The following is a 16,384-nucleotide window of genomic DNA, read 5'->3' on the forward strand; positions in this document are numbered from 1 at the left end:
TTACATGAAATAGAAGTTGGGGTTTTGAGTTTTTACTTTGCTTTTCTGTTTGGAGTGTAATTGTAACTACTGTATTGTAAATGATGGAAAATAATTGCATATGTTAAAAAATAAATTGTATTATATTAAAAAAAGATGAATTATAAAGAAATGTCATCTCTTGGATATCCCACCAGGATGGATGCTACATGGGCATGCTGATCTTACCCAGGACTGTCAGCTCTAGGGGCTGGAGGACAGTCACAGGTCTCTCAGGATCTGAGGCAGCTCACAGACTCCCAGAGCACACTTCTGACCCTGGGAAGGGCCTTCTCCGTATACAGACAGAAATGAGACATGACTCACTAGCGTTAAGCCAGGAAGAAAGGAGGCTCCTCCTAGGGAAGAGCATGCTAGAACAGAATGGGAACCTGTAAAGATGACTTGGTTCTAAGATAGAGTAAAATAAGGTAAAACAACATAAAACCTGCTATCCCTTTCGAATCCCTGACCCTACACACTGCAAGTGCCTCTGTTTCATTCGGTGGAGGGCTTGGCTGGTTTACTTCCTTTCTTTACAGGTTGGCACCCCTCCTTTCCTTAGGGATAAAAGGATGGCTTACATCTTTATTCTCTTTGTTTGAAAAGATAAACATTGACAACTAGCAAGGACTCTGGGCTTCAGAGAGAATAAAGGAAGCCATCACTGGAGTGGACACTTTTGTCTGTCATGGGTGAAAAGATTCAGGTGTTCGATACAATGCCCAGGTGACAAAGAGGACCCAGCACGTCATCTGTCTTCACATTTGATGACTCTTAGGAGCTCTCTGATGGTGAGGGAGGAATAACCACTAACAGGAAAGTCGTGTGACAACTGCATTTGTGCCAGGGACACCACTGTGCCATTTAACCACTCAGGGGTGGCCTCATGTGGGGAGTTGCAGCTTGGGCTTGAGCAAGGGGAGGCTGGAAAGAGGGAAAAGGAGAAAAGTAGGCTGGGGCTGTGGGAGGCTTGTGAACAATGACAGGGATGAAGGCCTTTTTGGGCCTGCTCTTAAGGAAAGGTATCTGAAGTATAAATCACATTTGTTTGCCTCCTTCTATCTCTTCGTGATGTGAGATCGGTCTTTTTCATTCTGTGGCTAGTGAACACACGGTGGCCAGGAGCACAGTGCCAAGCTGGGGGTGCTGGCTCCTTGGGATGTGTGTGACCACAATATAGAACTCAGCAAACAATCACGATGGTTAGAGAGGGATGAACCACATGCTGTCTTCATTCCCTTTGCCCAGCAGGGGCGACAGGCACTGGGCTTACATCCCCAGCTTGGCCAACAGGGTGGGGCACCCACATCTATTGCATCCAATCCTGGGGCCTGTGCAGAGCCTGGAGGCCCATGAAGAGTAGCGATGACATCACATGAGGCCCACCACTGGCCTGTGCCCCGCCAGCCACCTCCTCAACCTTCAGGCCAAGGAGGAGACCAAGTCCTGTGTGCCTTGGGCACATCCTGCTCCTCACCCTGGCCCACTGGCTGTCCAAGGACTGGGCCAGCGGGCCATCATCTAGTGTCTTGAGGTGGTGCTCCATGGTTTTCTGGCCCACTTGGGCACTGCCTGATGGAAGATCCCTTTTCCCAAAGGCTGCTTTCATGCACAGAGGTTCAAGGTTGGCTGACCTCCTCAAGGAGGGCACCATATCGTAAAGTTTAAATGCCTTGCTCTTCCACTCTCATCTCCCCACTTGTGGGGAGGACTCCTGAACAGTTGAATCTTCCTATGACAGGAAGTGACAGATCATCCTGTCTGCAGCTAAGATCCTGGTGAGAGGCAGCCACCTGCTACCCTGTGGCACATCTACCTCCTGAGGAGGGCGAGGGCCAGTGTGAAGGGAGCCCAGTCCACTCCAGAGGAAGGGAACCACATGTAGGCATCTCTAGCTAGAGTTCCCAGAAAACCTTGGTCAGGGAAGCTCTACACCAAGGTGTCCTGCAAATATGCTAAATTTGCACTGACTTTCTTCTCTATCTGGGACTCTCATCTCTCACCTTGCTGTTCTCCACTCCCAACTACACTATATGCTCAACAAGGGTAGAGATTTTTATCTTGTTTTGTTCACTGCTCTATGCCCAGAGCCCGAATGTGTCTGGCACATTGTATACTCCTAATAAATACTTGTTAAAAGAAAAACAAACAGGGACTCTAGTTTTGAGATTAAGATGAAGACTGCTAAAGGAAAGTGTGTGTGTCTATGTGTGTATCTGCATGTGTGTGGGCATGTACTGGAAACTGTCCCATAGAGAGCCCTAAACTGCCAGCTGATCTTGAACATAAAAACAAGCACAGAGAAAACAGGTACCAGCTTTCCTCATTCAGGAGGTCCATTCAGTATGGGGTTTGGGGCACTGTGCCAGGAGAGGATGGGCACTGTGGTGAGGGAGAAAGGGCAGAAAGGCTGTAGGTATCTAAACTGTGAGGAAAGGAGTAAAAAGAAGCAGAGGGTGAATGACAGGGCAAGATGGCAGAGAGAGCTAAGCCCAACCAGGAGAGAACTGAGGTACCCTGGAAGAACCTGGACAGATAAAAGCAAGCAGAGAAGACAGTGAGCTGGAGGAGAGAGGGAAACCACTGAGGCACAAGGCATGTGAAGGAGTGCAAGGGGAGTTAAAGTGGGAAGTAGAAACTTGAGTCAAAAAACTCCTATTATGGTCCCCTGCCAGGTCTCTCCTGTTAGACCTATGGGGAGAGAAAGGGGGAAAGAGAGCGGGGAAGAGTGAGGGACACAGATCAAGGGAGACTACTGAATACTGAAGACGAACCATGGACTGAAAGAGGAGGGGGAGGGAGGGGGTGATGGTCATGGTGGGGGGCACTTGTGCGGAGAAGCACTGGGTGTTATATGGAAACCAATTTGACAATAAACTATTATAAAAAATAAAAAAAATAAAAAATAAAAATAAATAAAAATTATAAACAGTTGACTTAAAAAAAAAAGCAGCTCCTATTAACAGAGTTTCCAAACCAGCTAGTCCAGCCCTTGGTGTGTGTGGGGGGGACGGGGGGGGGGGCGGTGCGTGGGGGGTATCAAGGAGCCATCTTAACAGGGCCCTGTGGGTGGCCTAGACAAAGGTAGCTTAAATGGGGTGGGGAGACTCTCTCTCCTCCTCCACCTATCTTTGCAGCCTCTGGGGCCAAGGTGACTTCCATGTGTCCATCTGCTCAGTGGAGTTTGAAGCTATGGACGGGGGGTACACCTGCCCAATTGTGAGCTGGCCCTGCCAGAGAGAGGACAGATCCCAGGCGAGTGTGCAAGGTTCATGTTGGCACAGCAGCCCAAGGACCAGGACCTGCACTTGCCCACACCTGGCTCAGTGAGTGATGCCCATTAGCACCCAACCTCCACAGCAGGGGATGGATACACACACCGATTTAAAAACTAAAGCGATGTTACCAAGTGCGGCAAACATCCCATGAACCATATGAACTGCTTGACAGTCATGTTTATAATCCTGGGGGACTAGATATCAAATAATTGAAAGTTAATTGTCTTTAGGGAAGGAGCCTATTATCTTTCCCTCAACATTTGAGGATCTCTGTGCCATTTAGTGAAACAAAGACTTTGCATTCACTTAGCACAAAAGGGAAGTTTCCATCCTCTCCAACAAAATAAAAATGAAAAAAAAAAAGAAAAATTTTAGATTATGAGCTTCAAGCCATCTTCATTAAGACTTTTAAGTCAGAAAAGTCTTCTTTCAAAATGCCATTTTTATTTTAGAGGAGCACAGACCTGGGTCCTGGCGAAGTTATAAAAGCAGGAAAATGAGCAATCTAGAGGTGAACATGGCTAACCACTGCTGTCCAATCTGTCCGACTGGACCAAGTGTGCAGGTCCACTGAGCAGGGACACCAGCACCTTTCCCATTGCCTGGAATCACGTCCTTCTGGCATAGGACCCGTGGGAGACAGCATCACTGAGGTTAGTTTGCAAACATAGACTTGAATTTTATACCACATCATGCCCCTTCACAGGGAAGGTCTGGATTCTTTACAGTGGGAAGTCAATACTCCCTTCATGTTTTCACATATACTGCTCAATAAATGCTCAGTGACACAGACACCCATTGGGTGCTAACAATGGGCAGTACAAAGGGTGTCATTTCCAGGGATACTATCCTCTCCAAGAGAATGACACACCTTCCTCAAAACACAGCTCTAACCTCTAAATTGTCCCTCACAAATTCTAATTGTACTTTATTTATGAGCAGCTGATATCTGGGGGCGCTAAGAACAGTTGCTCAGTGCTCCACTCCCAACATAGGCATATGGGCCACTGGCTAAGGAAGGACAGGGCAGAAGGGCAGAGAGGTGGCATCTGCCAGGTGCCAACCTCTCCCAGGGCTTTGCCTAAGCACCACATGAACTCTGAGGCTGGGATAACCCCTCATTTCACAGATGATGAAACTAAGGCTCAGAAAGGTTAAGAATCTATGTTTCTGCAACAAGTTAGAAGCAGGCAGAACTCTGTGGCCGCAGAGATAGGGCAGGGCACCATGAGAGGCTGCAGAGGAGGCTGGCAGGCCCTGCTAAGATTGGCCTGGAGGTGAGGCTGAGTTCCGGGGCCAGGGAGCCTGTGTGGTCCCCCATGTTGGAAGGTGCTGCACTGGTTTGCACTGGGGCACTGGTGCACTTGCTCTCCTCATTTTTATTTCAAATTTGTGTTGTCGATGAGTAATCTCTTCTCTGGTCTCAATCCTTCAAGTCTGGCCTTTAGGTGTGCGTTGCTGGGGGAACTGGAATGTAAATAAATCTGACTTCACCTTGAAAAATCTCTGCCCCTCCCACTTATTTTTCCTTTGGGTGTCTCAGAGAGAAAACCAGAAGCAGATGGCTCTGTGGGTCATTTTTCTGCACATGGTGTCTGCAGATCTGGCATGTGGCTTGTGCTGGGGAGGGGCGGTGGCCTGGAGTGGGGGAATACGTTATTCAGCATCTGCTTTCTTTAAGAATGATCCAAGAAAAAGCACGGATGGACCACACTTAAATGGAGGACGACCCAGCCCACTGTCAGCCTGATGCTTGCAGGCATCCTGGTCTCTGCTTTATGCACTAGACAGCCACAGCAGTGCTACATTTTCACTCCCTCTCCACCCATGTCCCCTCCACTGCACTCAGCTAGAATAGCATTGTTGACAGTCTCTGAGTGAGCTGGATGGCACCCTCTGTGCTCAGAGCTGTGGGTTGATCCTCACGGAGCCTGCAGGGGCCTAGTGAGTTGGCACAAAATACGCAGTGCCTGTCTGGTCCTCTTTTTCATAGTTCCTAGGGCCCCATTCTTCTTATTCCTTCAAAAGGTGTCTTCAGCACAAGTTTCCAAAGGTGGCTCAGGGTCATTTCAAAAACATGTATAGATCAGATAGGGACTGCTCCTCCAGGCCCCAAATTCACTGCTGTGGATTCACACACAAAAGCTGGTACTAACATTAATATTTTTTAAAAGGGTGTGCCTGGGTGGCTCAGTTGGTTAAGTGGCCAACTGTGGCTCAGGTCACGATCTCACAGTCTGTGGGTTTGAGCCCCATGTCCAGTTCTGTGCTGATACCTCAGAGCCTGGAGCCTATTTCAGATTCTGTGTCTCCCTCTCTCTCTGAACCCCCCCCAAATGAATAAAACATAAATTTTTTTTTAAAGCTAGTACTAAAAATAAGGCAATAGCAGGAGAATTTCGTTCCTTCTTCCCCACCGTTCTATAGACTATATGGGACTTTCAGGCTGTAAAGTGCTCCCTTTAGTAGCCTGAAGTAGTCCTGCAAGTGTGAACCGGGGTCAGGCTCTACGTCCCCTCCGTGGGTGGCCTTGGAGGAATGATGCACACACAGAAGCGTTGCCAGCTGTGGCCACCGTGCCTGGCATCAGGTTTTTACCAGCAGCCTGTCAGCTGATTCCGAGAACACCAATCACTCACCCATATTACTTGCTCATTTTCTACAGCAAAACGTTCACTTGTGTTAATTATCTACACAGTTTTCTTCAACTCTAATCAAGGAGTGAACTATAGTATTTTAGTGCCTTCATTAATTTCACACCCTTTCTCCTCTATGTGATGGTTTGCTCGTGTTTCTTCTAGAATAAGAAAAAGATTCCTTTCAGTTATTCCCGTGAAGTGTTTGCTCCCGTTCTCCTGGACACCAGGGTCACACTAGCTGATGGTAGCAAGACACATGCCCCCACACTGATGGTTCCATTCAGTGGATGTTTGCTAACTGACAGCCAGGTGTGGTCAGGTGGTAGAGGAGCTAGTCCCAGGGGCACCCGCTTTGGGGAAAGGGGAGACAATACAGGTGCATGTCAGGGTCTACACAGGATGCTATGGGGTCTGGGAGAGGCACTACCCATGCTCAGAAAACCACGTAAGTCTTCCTGAAGGAGATGGCAGCTGAGCTGGGGAGGTGTGAGTCAATGCAGGGCTGTGGACAGAGATGACTCCTTGGGGGCAGATGCTCAGAGGGAGAGAACAGGGAGCATTTGGGGAACTGTCATGAGGCCATTAAGTGGCCAGCCCCTCATCCAGGTCTTCTAGTGGTCCTGATTTCCCAGGAACCACAGGCAGCTGGCACTCCATTAGATGAGGCAATACCAGCTGCAGCCCAATGTTGGCATCCCAGGGAAGGTAGGAACTGGGTGTGGCTTGGCTGCCAGTCCTGTGTAGGAGCTGGCATCATTCTGTGCGCTCACAGAAAACTTGTCTGCAGGGGCCTTTGGGCAGTGACCCACAAAGGGCAGTCCTGGACCAACAGCAAAAGCATCATCTGGTGACTTGTTAGAGATGCACATTCTGGGTCCTCACTCCAGAGCTACTAGGGCAAGATCTGGTTCAACAAGCCCTCCAGCTACTTTTGCTACATTCTGAAGTTGAAGACCCACCTCTGTACTGGGTCTGGTGATGTCCAGCCAAGGTCCACACTCAAGGGCCATGCCATCATCTCCCAGAGTGGGCCATGGGCTGCTGATGGCTCACCACAGTGGTCCTCAGTGGGAATTTCCTGGCCATAGGTAGCTGCACCCAAGACTGTGTCCCTCCCAGGGATCACCTGAAGCCCACACAGGCTCGCTTCAGCTGGGGAAAGCTGAGGTCCACATAGGGGCTCCAGAGTTGCCCGGAGGATCACCAGGCTTCCCTTCTAGCACAGCTCAGCTCCTGCTTTTTCATAGATATGGCTCCTGAGAGCAGCCACCAGTGGGCCTCAGCCTGACAGTCTGCTTCCAGGAAATCTAATCCAGACAAGGCCGCTGGTTCTGGGGGCCCTGCAGCCACCTGCATCCCCCTGGGCTTAAGGCCGGCTCACAGAGGCATATCTTTCTGCCCACTGCAGGTGGCCCTGCTGGCACCTTTGCAAGGCTCTGACTCTGCCTTCCAGGCTTTCTGCTCTGCTCTAGAGAATTCTCTCAGGATGGTCTTCCACTTTTCCCACAGGCATTGCTCACCATTCCAAAGTGCTGCTCACCCTCAAGCAGGGCTGCAGGCAGGGGCACCGTCTCCATTTCCTGAGGGCAGGTGCTGTGACTGCCAGGAATCCCTGTCTGAAAGTGGGGTGCTGCCACAGAAGGCTGGCTGGTGGGTTCACCCCCTCCAGGTTTTGCCCCCACCTCAGCAGAGACTTAGGTTACTGGGTCCTAGTGTACTCAACTCACATTAATCAAGCCCATCATAGATGGAAGCCCAGAACCACTCTCTGTGTTATGGATTTATGGTGGGGCTTGGTCTGGTCACCAGTTCCTTTCCCAATATTATGGAACACGGTGGCCGCATTGTCACTAGAAGGTAGGCTCAGCAATTTCTGGACCCTCGGGCCAAATGCAGGTGGGATCACCAGGAGAATTACATCTGTGAGGTTGCCTTTACCACAAACAGATCTGGTGGGGACAGCTTCGACCCCCATACATCACCAGGTACAAAGTGCCAGCTGCTGCCTGCTGTCTCTTTGGGCTTCCTTTCCCCTTTCCCTTTCCTTTCCCCTGTCTGCAGGCAATTCCAGTCCCTCTGCTCCATCCCCGATCTTTCTCTGGACCCTACAATGAGACTCCCAGACCTCACAGGTGGCATGCATGTTGTTACACACTTCAGTAGGCTCTTGGTTTTCCCTCAGAGATGAACTGTACCCATCTGTCTGTGGAGTGAGCTGCACTTGGGACTCTGAGTGAGGCTGTCAGAACCCACTGCCATGCTCTAGGGTGAGGAAGATAGAGAGAGGGCAGAGGGCTAGGGACCACAGTGGCCTACTCACATCTCAGGCAAAGCAGGGACGGAAAGAGAGGGAGGTCACTTCATGTTCTGCACCACATTAAAAAGCCCTTCACAACATGAAAGATCTGTGCATAGTTGAAGCCTCCCATCTGTACTCACAACCCTTGGGGAGTAATAGTCTTGGATGATATTAATAACCTTTTGGGTCTCAAAGACAGAGCAGCTTTCTTGGTGGCCGACCTGATGTGTAAGAGCTGGGGACTTTGGGCCAATACCAGAAGCACTCTGCATCCAGGATGGGGAAGGTTTGGGTCATCAGAACATGCACGAAGTTAGAGAGCCTGTGTGCCAGGCAATCATCTGGGGGGATACCTGGGGCTTGTCCTAGAAGAGCTGACTGTGTCCTGCCTCTCATGTGGGCAATGACAATAGGACATAACAGTCTCCTGTGGATGCCAGTCAACTTCCTCAGGGACAGAGCCCTGCGACCAGTTCTTCAGGAAAAACAGCCCATCACTCTCCATCCTGTCCTGTAATGCCTCTTTGGCCCCAGGTTGGAGTGAAAGCCACTGGAGCTTATCCAGCATAGCAGGTCAGATGCCTTCTGTCCAGTGCTGGTGAAAACTTGAATTTCAGCCAAAGACACCTAAATGTGGCTCATTAATCTACATTCCCCGCAGGACACTAGGTACAAAATAGGTATGTCTCAGTGCCCTTTTGTTTAGTTGGTTGTGGTAACAATGTGATCACAGCAGTGGGCAGGTAAGGGGAGATGTTCAGGGATTTCCAATCTGCCACCCAGTAAAGACATTTTTGTTGGGTGTAAAGAGGTAGCTGAACATGCCCCAGTATATTTATGCCTCTAGGAGACCTTTTGAAGCTCAGCAACTTGCTTTTTCAAAAGGCTTTTTTTTTCTTCTTGGAATATTTTTTGTTCTGCAGCAATGCAGGTTCTAAGTGTCCCTTTGACCTGTGTCAGATCTGTCAAACATTCTATTTCACCATATTGTTTGCCAAATTCATATTCTCCACCTCAAAACATTCATTCAAGTAAGTGAGCTCATTGCCAAATAAAAAGAGTAGAAGGCAGTCTAATTTTTCAGAACACCATTTAAATGGGGGAATTTTTAAACTGCACGTATCTCTTAAGAGCTGTAATTTAACAAGAGCAAATCTTCTAAACAAGATAAGCATCTTGCTTCCTGGCAATGATTCATCGGGTTATATTTGGGGACGATCTGCAGCTGCTGTGACAGAAGCTACTGTGACTGCAGGGCAGTTGTGGCTGTTCCAATCTTGAGCTACTTTCTGAGCACTTGGTAACTAGCCCCATGCTCACAAGACCACCCATAGCTCTGGCCCCTCTACCCTCCAGAGCCCCCCAACACACACCTTCTCATGAGCCTCCAGGTTCTTCTCCGTGCTATGGCTGGTCCTTTCCTGATTCACCTGTACCATCAAATACTTTGAATATCACCCTGCTTATAAATGTTCTGGGGACACTAACACTGAAAGGACCAGCTAGACTTTGTTTTCCACACTCTCTTTTCAGCAGTGTTACTGGATGTGCAGAAGTAGAGTGACTGGCTGGTAATACATTAGAAAACCCTATGGAAACCACAGGTTTATATGCTAGCAGAGGCGGGAGGGAGGTGCTGAAGGCACAGGACCCCAAAAACATAAACAGCGGCTCACACGTTGAGGGGCAGCTGGACTTTGGGAGCTGTGCCTTGCTGTTCAGTCACGGGGGCAGTTCCGGCCGAGGCGGAGGAGTCCTGGAAACACACAAGAGGAGACAGCAGTGAGTTGACAGGAGGCTCCTGCCCCAGGGGAGAGAAAGGCAGGGTCAGCCTGGAGTCCAGAGCATTTGTTCTCCCCTCACTCGCATGCCCCTCCAAGCCTCCAAAATTATCAGGTTCCGCTCGCCTGGGTGATTTGTTAATAACTTTTTTTTCAATCCACTGAAGGGAGTTTGGCAGCCACTGACTCCCTTCCAAGTGCCCCCTGGGAACGGCTCAGAAAGTCACTCTTTGGGCCTGCGTCTGGGTTGGGCAGCATTGCACTGTGTTTATGGAAGAAGGCAGTGCAGGGAGGCCTGTTTTTATTCTTAGAACTTGAATTACTTGTTATTGTGTTTGTCAAAGAAACCTAGATGAAACCTTTCATGTGACAAAGCACGAGCTTATTAAGAAGCTGCATTCCCGGGAGCTGAAGATTAACCCCTAAGGAAAACTGGTCCTTTGGCAGTGACAGGGGACAGGCATCAGGAGAGCAAGCATCTCCCACATCAGACTCCAGGAGCTCAAGGCTCCAAGAGTTTATTATGTGGGGGTAGGGCTGGAGAGGTGGTCCACTTCGAGATGCTTCCTGTTTAGCCTGTGCTGCATGCTAAACCCATCAAGGGAAGGAGTTAGGGCCAAGAGAGGGATCTGGGCCACACATGATCTTGCTGAGGTGATTTCTGCACAGAGAACCCCACAGACCCAGCCATAAGGGGCAACACTGTCCCCAGCCGTCCCCAGAGCAGCACCCTTCTTCCTGGTCAGAGGTATCAGATGCCACAGGAAGTTAAACAATGTGGCCCCAAAAGAAATGCCCAAGCCATAGCCCCTGATATCTGTGAAAGTGACCTTGTTTGGAATAAAGGTCTTTGCAAATACAGTATAAAGTAGGGATCCTGAGATGAAATAACCCTTTATTACAGTGGTCCCTAATTTCAGAGACCAGTGTCCTTATAAGAGACAGAAGAGAAGAGAAACATCCAGAAGGAAGCACGTCTATGTGAAGATGGAGGCTGAGACTGGAGTAATGTAGCCTGCCAACACCTTAATTTTGGACTTCTGACCTCAGTACTGACAGAGAATAACTTCATGTGGCTTTGGGCCACCCAGTTTGTAGTACAGTTACAGCAGCTCCAGGAGACTAACACAGATGGAGATGTCTAGGGGGATCTGGAGGAGGGCAGCATCCATGACCCTCAAGGTTAAGGGAATCAGGGTTCTCCTCCCTTCCTTGAGGGTCCCTTCTAGGTTCCCCACCATGGGACAGGACAGGGATCCTGGAAGCAACTGGATGCAGACGAATAGGGAGCCAGACAGGCTTGAGCAGAACCCCCACGAGCTGCTAGTGCTTTGGCAGAGGCAGGGGGTAGGTGGGGGGAAGCAGGCCACAGTGAGGTGCCCATGGCTCTGGCTGGCAACGATGGATATGTCACCACATGTGGTCCTCGGATGGGTGAAGGTCACTAGAAGTGGAAATTACAAAAATGGAATGAGAGATGCACCTGGCACACGTTCCAGGCAGGCAGAACAACCCTATCAGTCAAGTGACTACCATGTCCCTTTCTTGCTTGCATGGAGGGGTGAGGGGGGCATGTCTCCTCAACTCACTGAGTAGTTCTGACCTTGCTCAGCTCCATGTGTGACCAGTAGCCTACTGCCACCTCTCTAGGCTTCCTCTACAGCTTCCCTTCTGTACCAGGGACCAGGAAAGGTGCAGAGACCATAGCACATCCACAATCTCTAACAAGACAGAAAGGCTACTTCTTTTTGGACAAAGGTGCCTGGCAGAATGAGAACATGCACGCAGGAGCACATCTTCCCTTGCATCTCCCAGGTAACTCCAGGTCTCAAAGGACTTCCTACTCCTGTGAGAGGGAACTTGGAGTTTCAAAGGCAGACCCTCCACAGATTGTGTCCCTGTGGGTGACCCACAGATGCCACATTTCCAGAGTGCTGTGTGGGAGTGGGGCTGAACAGAGGGAGACTTCTGCCTGCTCATCATACCCACCTTCCCTTGGAAGAAAGACAGAGACCATCTGTCTGGCTGAGGATTGTTTCTCTTTGGGCTAGTTGCTGGTGGAGTTCACTGTAGCTGGCCAGACTGTCCTCCACAGAGCTTCAGGCAGGAGCCAGAGAGTGCCCTCCATGGGGGTGGCCACCCGGTTCCAGGTACCCCCAGAGTATGGAGGACCTACAGCTCTCTTTGCATGGTCACGGGAAAAGGGCTAGGGCCCTTTGCTCACTCACTGTGGTGGGTGTGGAGCAGCAGTAGCATCACACCAGAGGTTGTTGGCAGATGTCGGTGCACATGTCCAGCAGGCAGTTCCTCAGTGCAGCAAGGTCACAATTGGTGAGTTAATGGGGAATGCGCCCCTCGCCCCTCATGCAGGCAGGACAGTGTGTGATGGGCAGTCAAGTTATAGGGCTGTTCTGCCTGGGTTCGTCATGTTCCAGGTGCTCACTGATCTCTGCTGATCACCTGACTTGTCAGGACCAGCTCAGGGCACAAACACACCCTCTGACACCAGTATGGGGCTCACACAAAGGGGGATAAGCATCGCACATGTCATGATAGATGTGGATGTCCCAGAAAATGCAGCAACATACTGCAGGAACATCACCTGGGGACTGTGGCCAGAGAGGGCTTCTGTAAGCAGTAGGCAGGCCTGTTCAGTGAGGGTTGGGCAGGCAAGGGAGGAGTGCAGAGGCCTGCCCAGAAGAAGCTGTGAGAAACAAGCTTGGCATGCTTGAAACACTGGACACAAAGGAAAGGCTGGGGTGACAAGGGGGAAGCACCCGAGTGCTGTGGAGCCAGGCCATTCATGGTCCTCTGAGCCACTGTGTACATTCTAGTCTTTGCCTTGAGGGCAGGGGTGCCCTGGAAGGTGGTGAAAGAAAGGTGGCAAGAGCAGACCTGCATCTTATAGAGGGACCATAGTGTCTCAGCCATGCTGAATTCTGCCAAAAGGCCAAATCAGCTGAAGGGCAGGAGGGTCCCTTCAACATGGGAATGTGGGCATGCACACTGTTTACTGAGCCGGCAGCTGGTACTGCTGGGTGACCCACGTGGTTCATGCTCCCTGCCCCCACTTCCCAGGACACACACACTTGCCATGGGTCTGTGCAGGATTCACATTCCCTGCAGCCCTCTGCCCCAGGCCCAAGCAGGTCAACCCTTGATCACTCCCTGACCTATCCTATTGTCATAAATCAAATCCTGCTTGGCTGTGTCCCTTGTGACATGGCTGTGCAGTGGGGATGCCCTGAGTGGGGCCACCCAGCTTACAAACTGGGGAAAGAAACTAGATGGGGTAAGGGGCTTGTGGGCCAGAGCACTTCCTACACAGCCCCCGGTCATAGTTTGGGCTTGTGGACAAAGTTCAGTTTTGTAGAGGGAGGGAGGGTGATGAAGAAAGCCTGGTGACCCAGCAGTTTCCTGTTGGTAATGAATCCTAAAACATCTGAATGAGGCAGAATGAACACCAGACAAAGATCTCACGGCCACGCTTTTTATAGTATGAAAAACCTGAACTAGGAAGCAGCCCAAAGTCCCCTGGCAGAGGGTTCAGTGGCAGATGATGGCTTGGGCCCCACAGAGCTATATGATGAAGGGATGTGTAGGGTCCATCAAAAGATGCATGTACTGGGGCACCTGGGTGGCTCAGTTGGTTAAGCGTTGACTCTTGGTTTCGGTTCAGGTTATGATCTTGAGGTTCATGAGTTAGAGCCCGGCAATGGGATCTGTGCTGACAGCATGGAGCCTGCATGGGATTCTCTCTCTCTCTCTCTCTCTCTCTCTCTCTCTCTCTCTCTCTCTCCCTCCCTCCCTCTCTCTCTCTCTCTCTCTCTCTCTCTCTCTCTGACCCCTCTTTGCTTGTTGTATTCTCTTTGTCTCAAAATAAATAAACATTAAAAAAATGCATGTATTTTGTTGAAAAAAGGTCTGGAAACTTATATATCAAACGATAACACTGGTACTTAGGGTATTTGGAATTTGGGATAATTTTTTTAAAATGTGTATGTTCAAGTTTTTCATTTTACTATCAATAAGTGACCATGATTTTCTGATGCATTTTTCTGATACATATAAAAGAGTAATAAGGCTTAAGATCCCACCCTGGTTAATGGTGATTCCATGCTTTCCTGAACTCCACACATGCCATCTTTGCAGCGATGCCAGGAGCCCTGAGACCAGCAGAGTGACCCTTCAGATTGGCCACCAGGTTGGCAGCAGCACATAGGCAGAGGGAATCTGCTGGGCGGCAGGAACCACAAGGACACAAAGTAACTGTCTCAGAGCCCAAACCCATGACCTTACTTTCATCAACAAGCTTCCTGTCCAAATAAACTTTCCTGAAACAGCTAACCCAGTCTAAACCAGCCCTTCACATGCAAAGCACTGCTGACCCGAAGTGGGGATACCTCTAAGTCCTGCTGTGCCTTATAAGCCAACCTGCCTGGGGTCTCCACTGCCCAGCGTCTTTAAGGCACTCCAGCAGGGGGCAATAATGTCTGTGGCCAGGAGAGATGGAGAAGCTGGACTTTCACCTGCAGGTAGGGGGAAGGCTGGCTGGGACTGAGGGCAGGGCTGGAACTTGCGTCACTGGGACTCCAGACCCCATCTTTGCTGGCATCTGCCAGCTCCCCTGGACCAAACACAAACATTCCAGATGACAGAGTGTCAGGAGGCTCAGGGAGACTACGGGGTTGCCCAGGCACACGGAGCTACCTGAGATGCAGGACTGCACCCAAATAAAGCCAGAGGGGAAGGGCCTTCTGACAGTTTTGCTCCAGGTGAAACTTGGTACGTCTAATGCTACAAAGCCTGGGCTCCAGGTGAAACTTGGTACGTCTAATGCTACAAAGCCTGGGCTCCAGGTGAAACTTGGTATGTCTAATGCTACAAAGCCAATACGTGGGATTGCACAGTAAACCATTATGGAGCTGGAATGGAGGCAGGGAGAGGTCACCCATGTGAAAGTGTTTTTTTCGAAAGGTCAAGATGAAGAATAGCTAAGACTGATGCTTAGCAGAGTGTGTCTTCCCAGCTTGCTCCTCCACGCAGTGCGGCGCAGCGCCCACGGCAGAAGGCCTTTTGAGATATCTACTGAGTTGTGGCTACACCAGGTGGGGATCTATCATCAGGGACATAAAAACCAGAAAGCGTCACTTTCTGATGGAGACGGGGTGTTCATCCATCCCACTCTGAATCAGGCCTATCAGGCCTTTGCTTTTGTTACTATCAGTAGGAGGTAACAAGAAATATTGCTGTTGGCAGCAGGTGGACAGCGTGACCCCCACTCGTGGCTCAGCTGTGCACAACTGAGGATTACATGGCCCGCTGGGGAGAGCACAACCGATGAGAATGTGGTTCATTTTGAGGAGCCCCAAGAGGCAGCCGGGGAGCTGCTAACCCCTGGCAGGTATCACAGCATGAAACGGGCTCTCTTTCAAGGGATTTTGATTAAAAATTCATGAGCACAATGCATCCCACCAGGTTCTGTATCATCAGTATCCTGCCAAGGCCTGGGAGGTACCATGCTGACAAACGTACAGCCACACCCCTACTGAATCGCTCCCAGAACACACGGGACAGGCAGAGTTGTTTGAGATTGGCTTAATGTAACACCAGGGTATCTTGTGCCCCTTGCCCTCCAGCTCTGACCATGCTGGAGGGGTTTTCTGGGCCTTGGGATTGGGGTCTGTTTTCTCCTGCTGAGAGCCATCTTGCTGACACTGCTTTGATTTTTAATGGCTTAATTTTAAAGGATTCTGGACCTTATGGGAATAGTGGATCCTTGGCAGGAGTGAGAGAAATCAGGCAGGGATAAAAATAAGGAAGGAAAAGTGGCGACAGCCACTTTCAGATAAAAATAATTGGGAATGTAGCCCTCAGACAGATAGTCTCCCTGTCTCCGAGGTCAGCAGGTGGACATCTCTGCCCTGACTTCAGAGCCCAGCCCAACCCTGTGCACTACAGAGCTGCACCACTGGTCTGTCATGAGGAAGGTCTTTGGCTCTGATAAGGCAGGTTCATATTGTATTCTTTTTGGATGACTCTATATCGGACAAAAACTAGGGTTCAGCCCAACCAGGGGAGCACACCTCGATCTGGGGGATCCAGCCAACAACAAGAGGATCCTCAGAGCCACCGACCTTATAGAACGTATGACTACAGAAATCCCTTTGGGCCTCATGTTCAAAAACACAGCCCACAAGCGTCTGAACAGGTGGCAAGTATACGTGGAGTCATCTGGCTGGGTCAGAGGTCAGAGATGATGCCCCCATCAATTAAAACTGACCACAGTGTGAGCAAACGGCGACATCATGCCACGGAGCCTAGTCATGCTGCTCCCTCGTGCCACTCACACCCACCACCCTCCAA

General features: G+C 50.1%; 1 protein-coding gene across 1 annotated transcript in view; it reads right to left on the minus strand.

The window, feature by feature from the left end:
* The window catches only part of SH3RF3 (SH3 domain containing ring finger 3), a 383,052-nt gene that overhangs the window by 91,812 nt on the left and 274,856 nt on the right, over nucleotides 1–16,384 (minus strand). The window contains exon 5 of the mRNA XM_029937043.1: nucleotides 9,914–9,993. Coding sequence (XP_029792903.1) covers nucleotides 9,914–9,993 — 80 coding nt within the window. The remainder of the gene's footprint in view (nucleotides 1–9,913; nucleotides 9,994–16,384) is intronic.

Source organism: Suricata suricatta, chromosome 4 (assembly GCF_006229205.1).
Source record: "Suricata suricatta isolate VVHF042 chromosome 4, meerkat_22Aug2017_6uvM2_HiC, whole genome shotgun sequence".
NCBI classification, from domain to species: Eukaryota; Metazoa; Chordata; class Mammalia; order Carnivora; family Herpestidae; genus Suricata; species Suricata suricatta.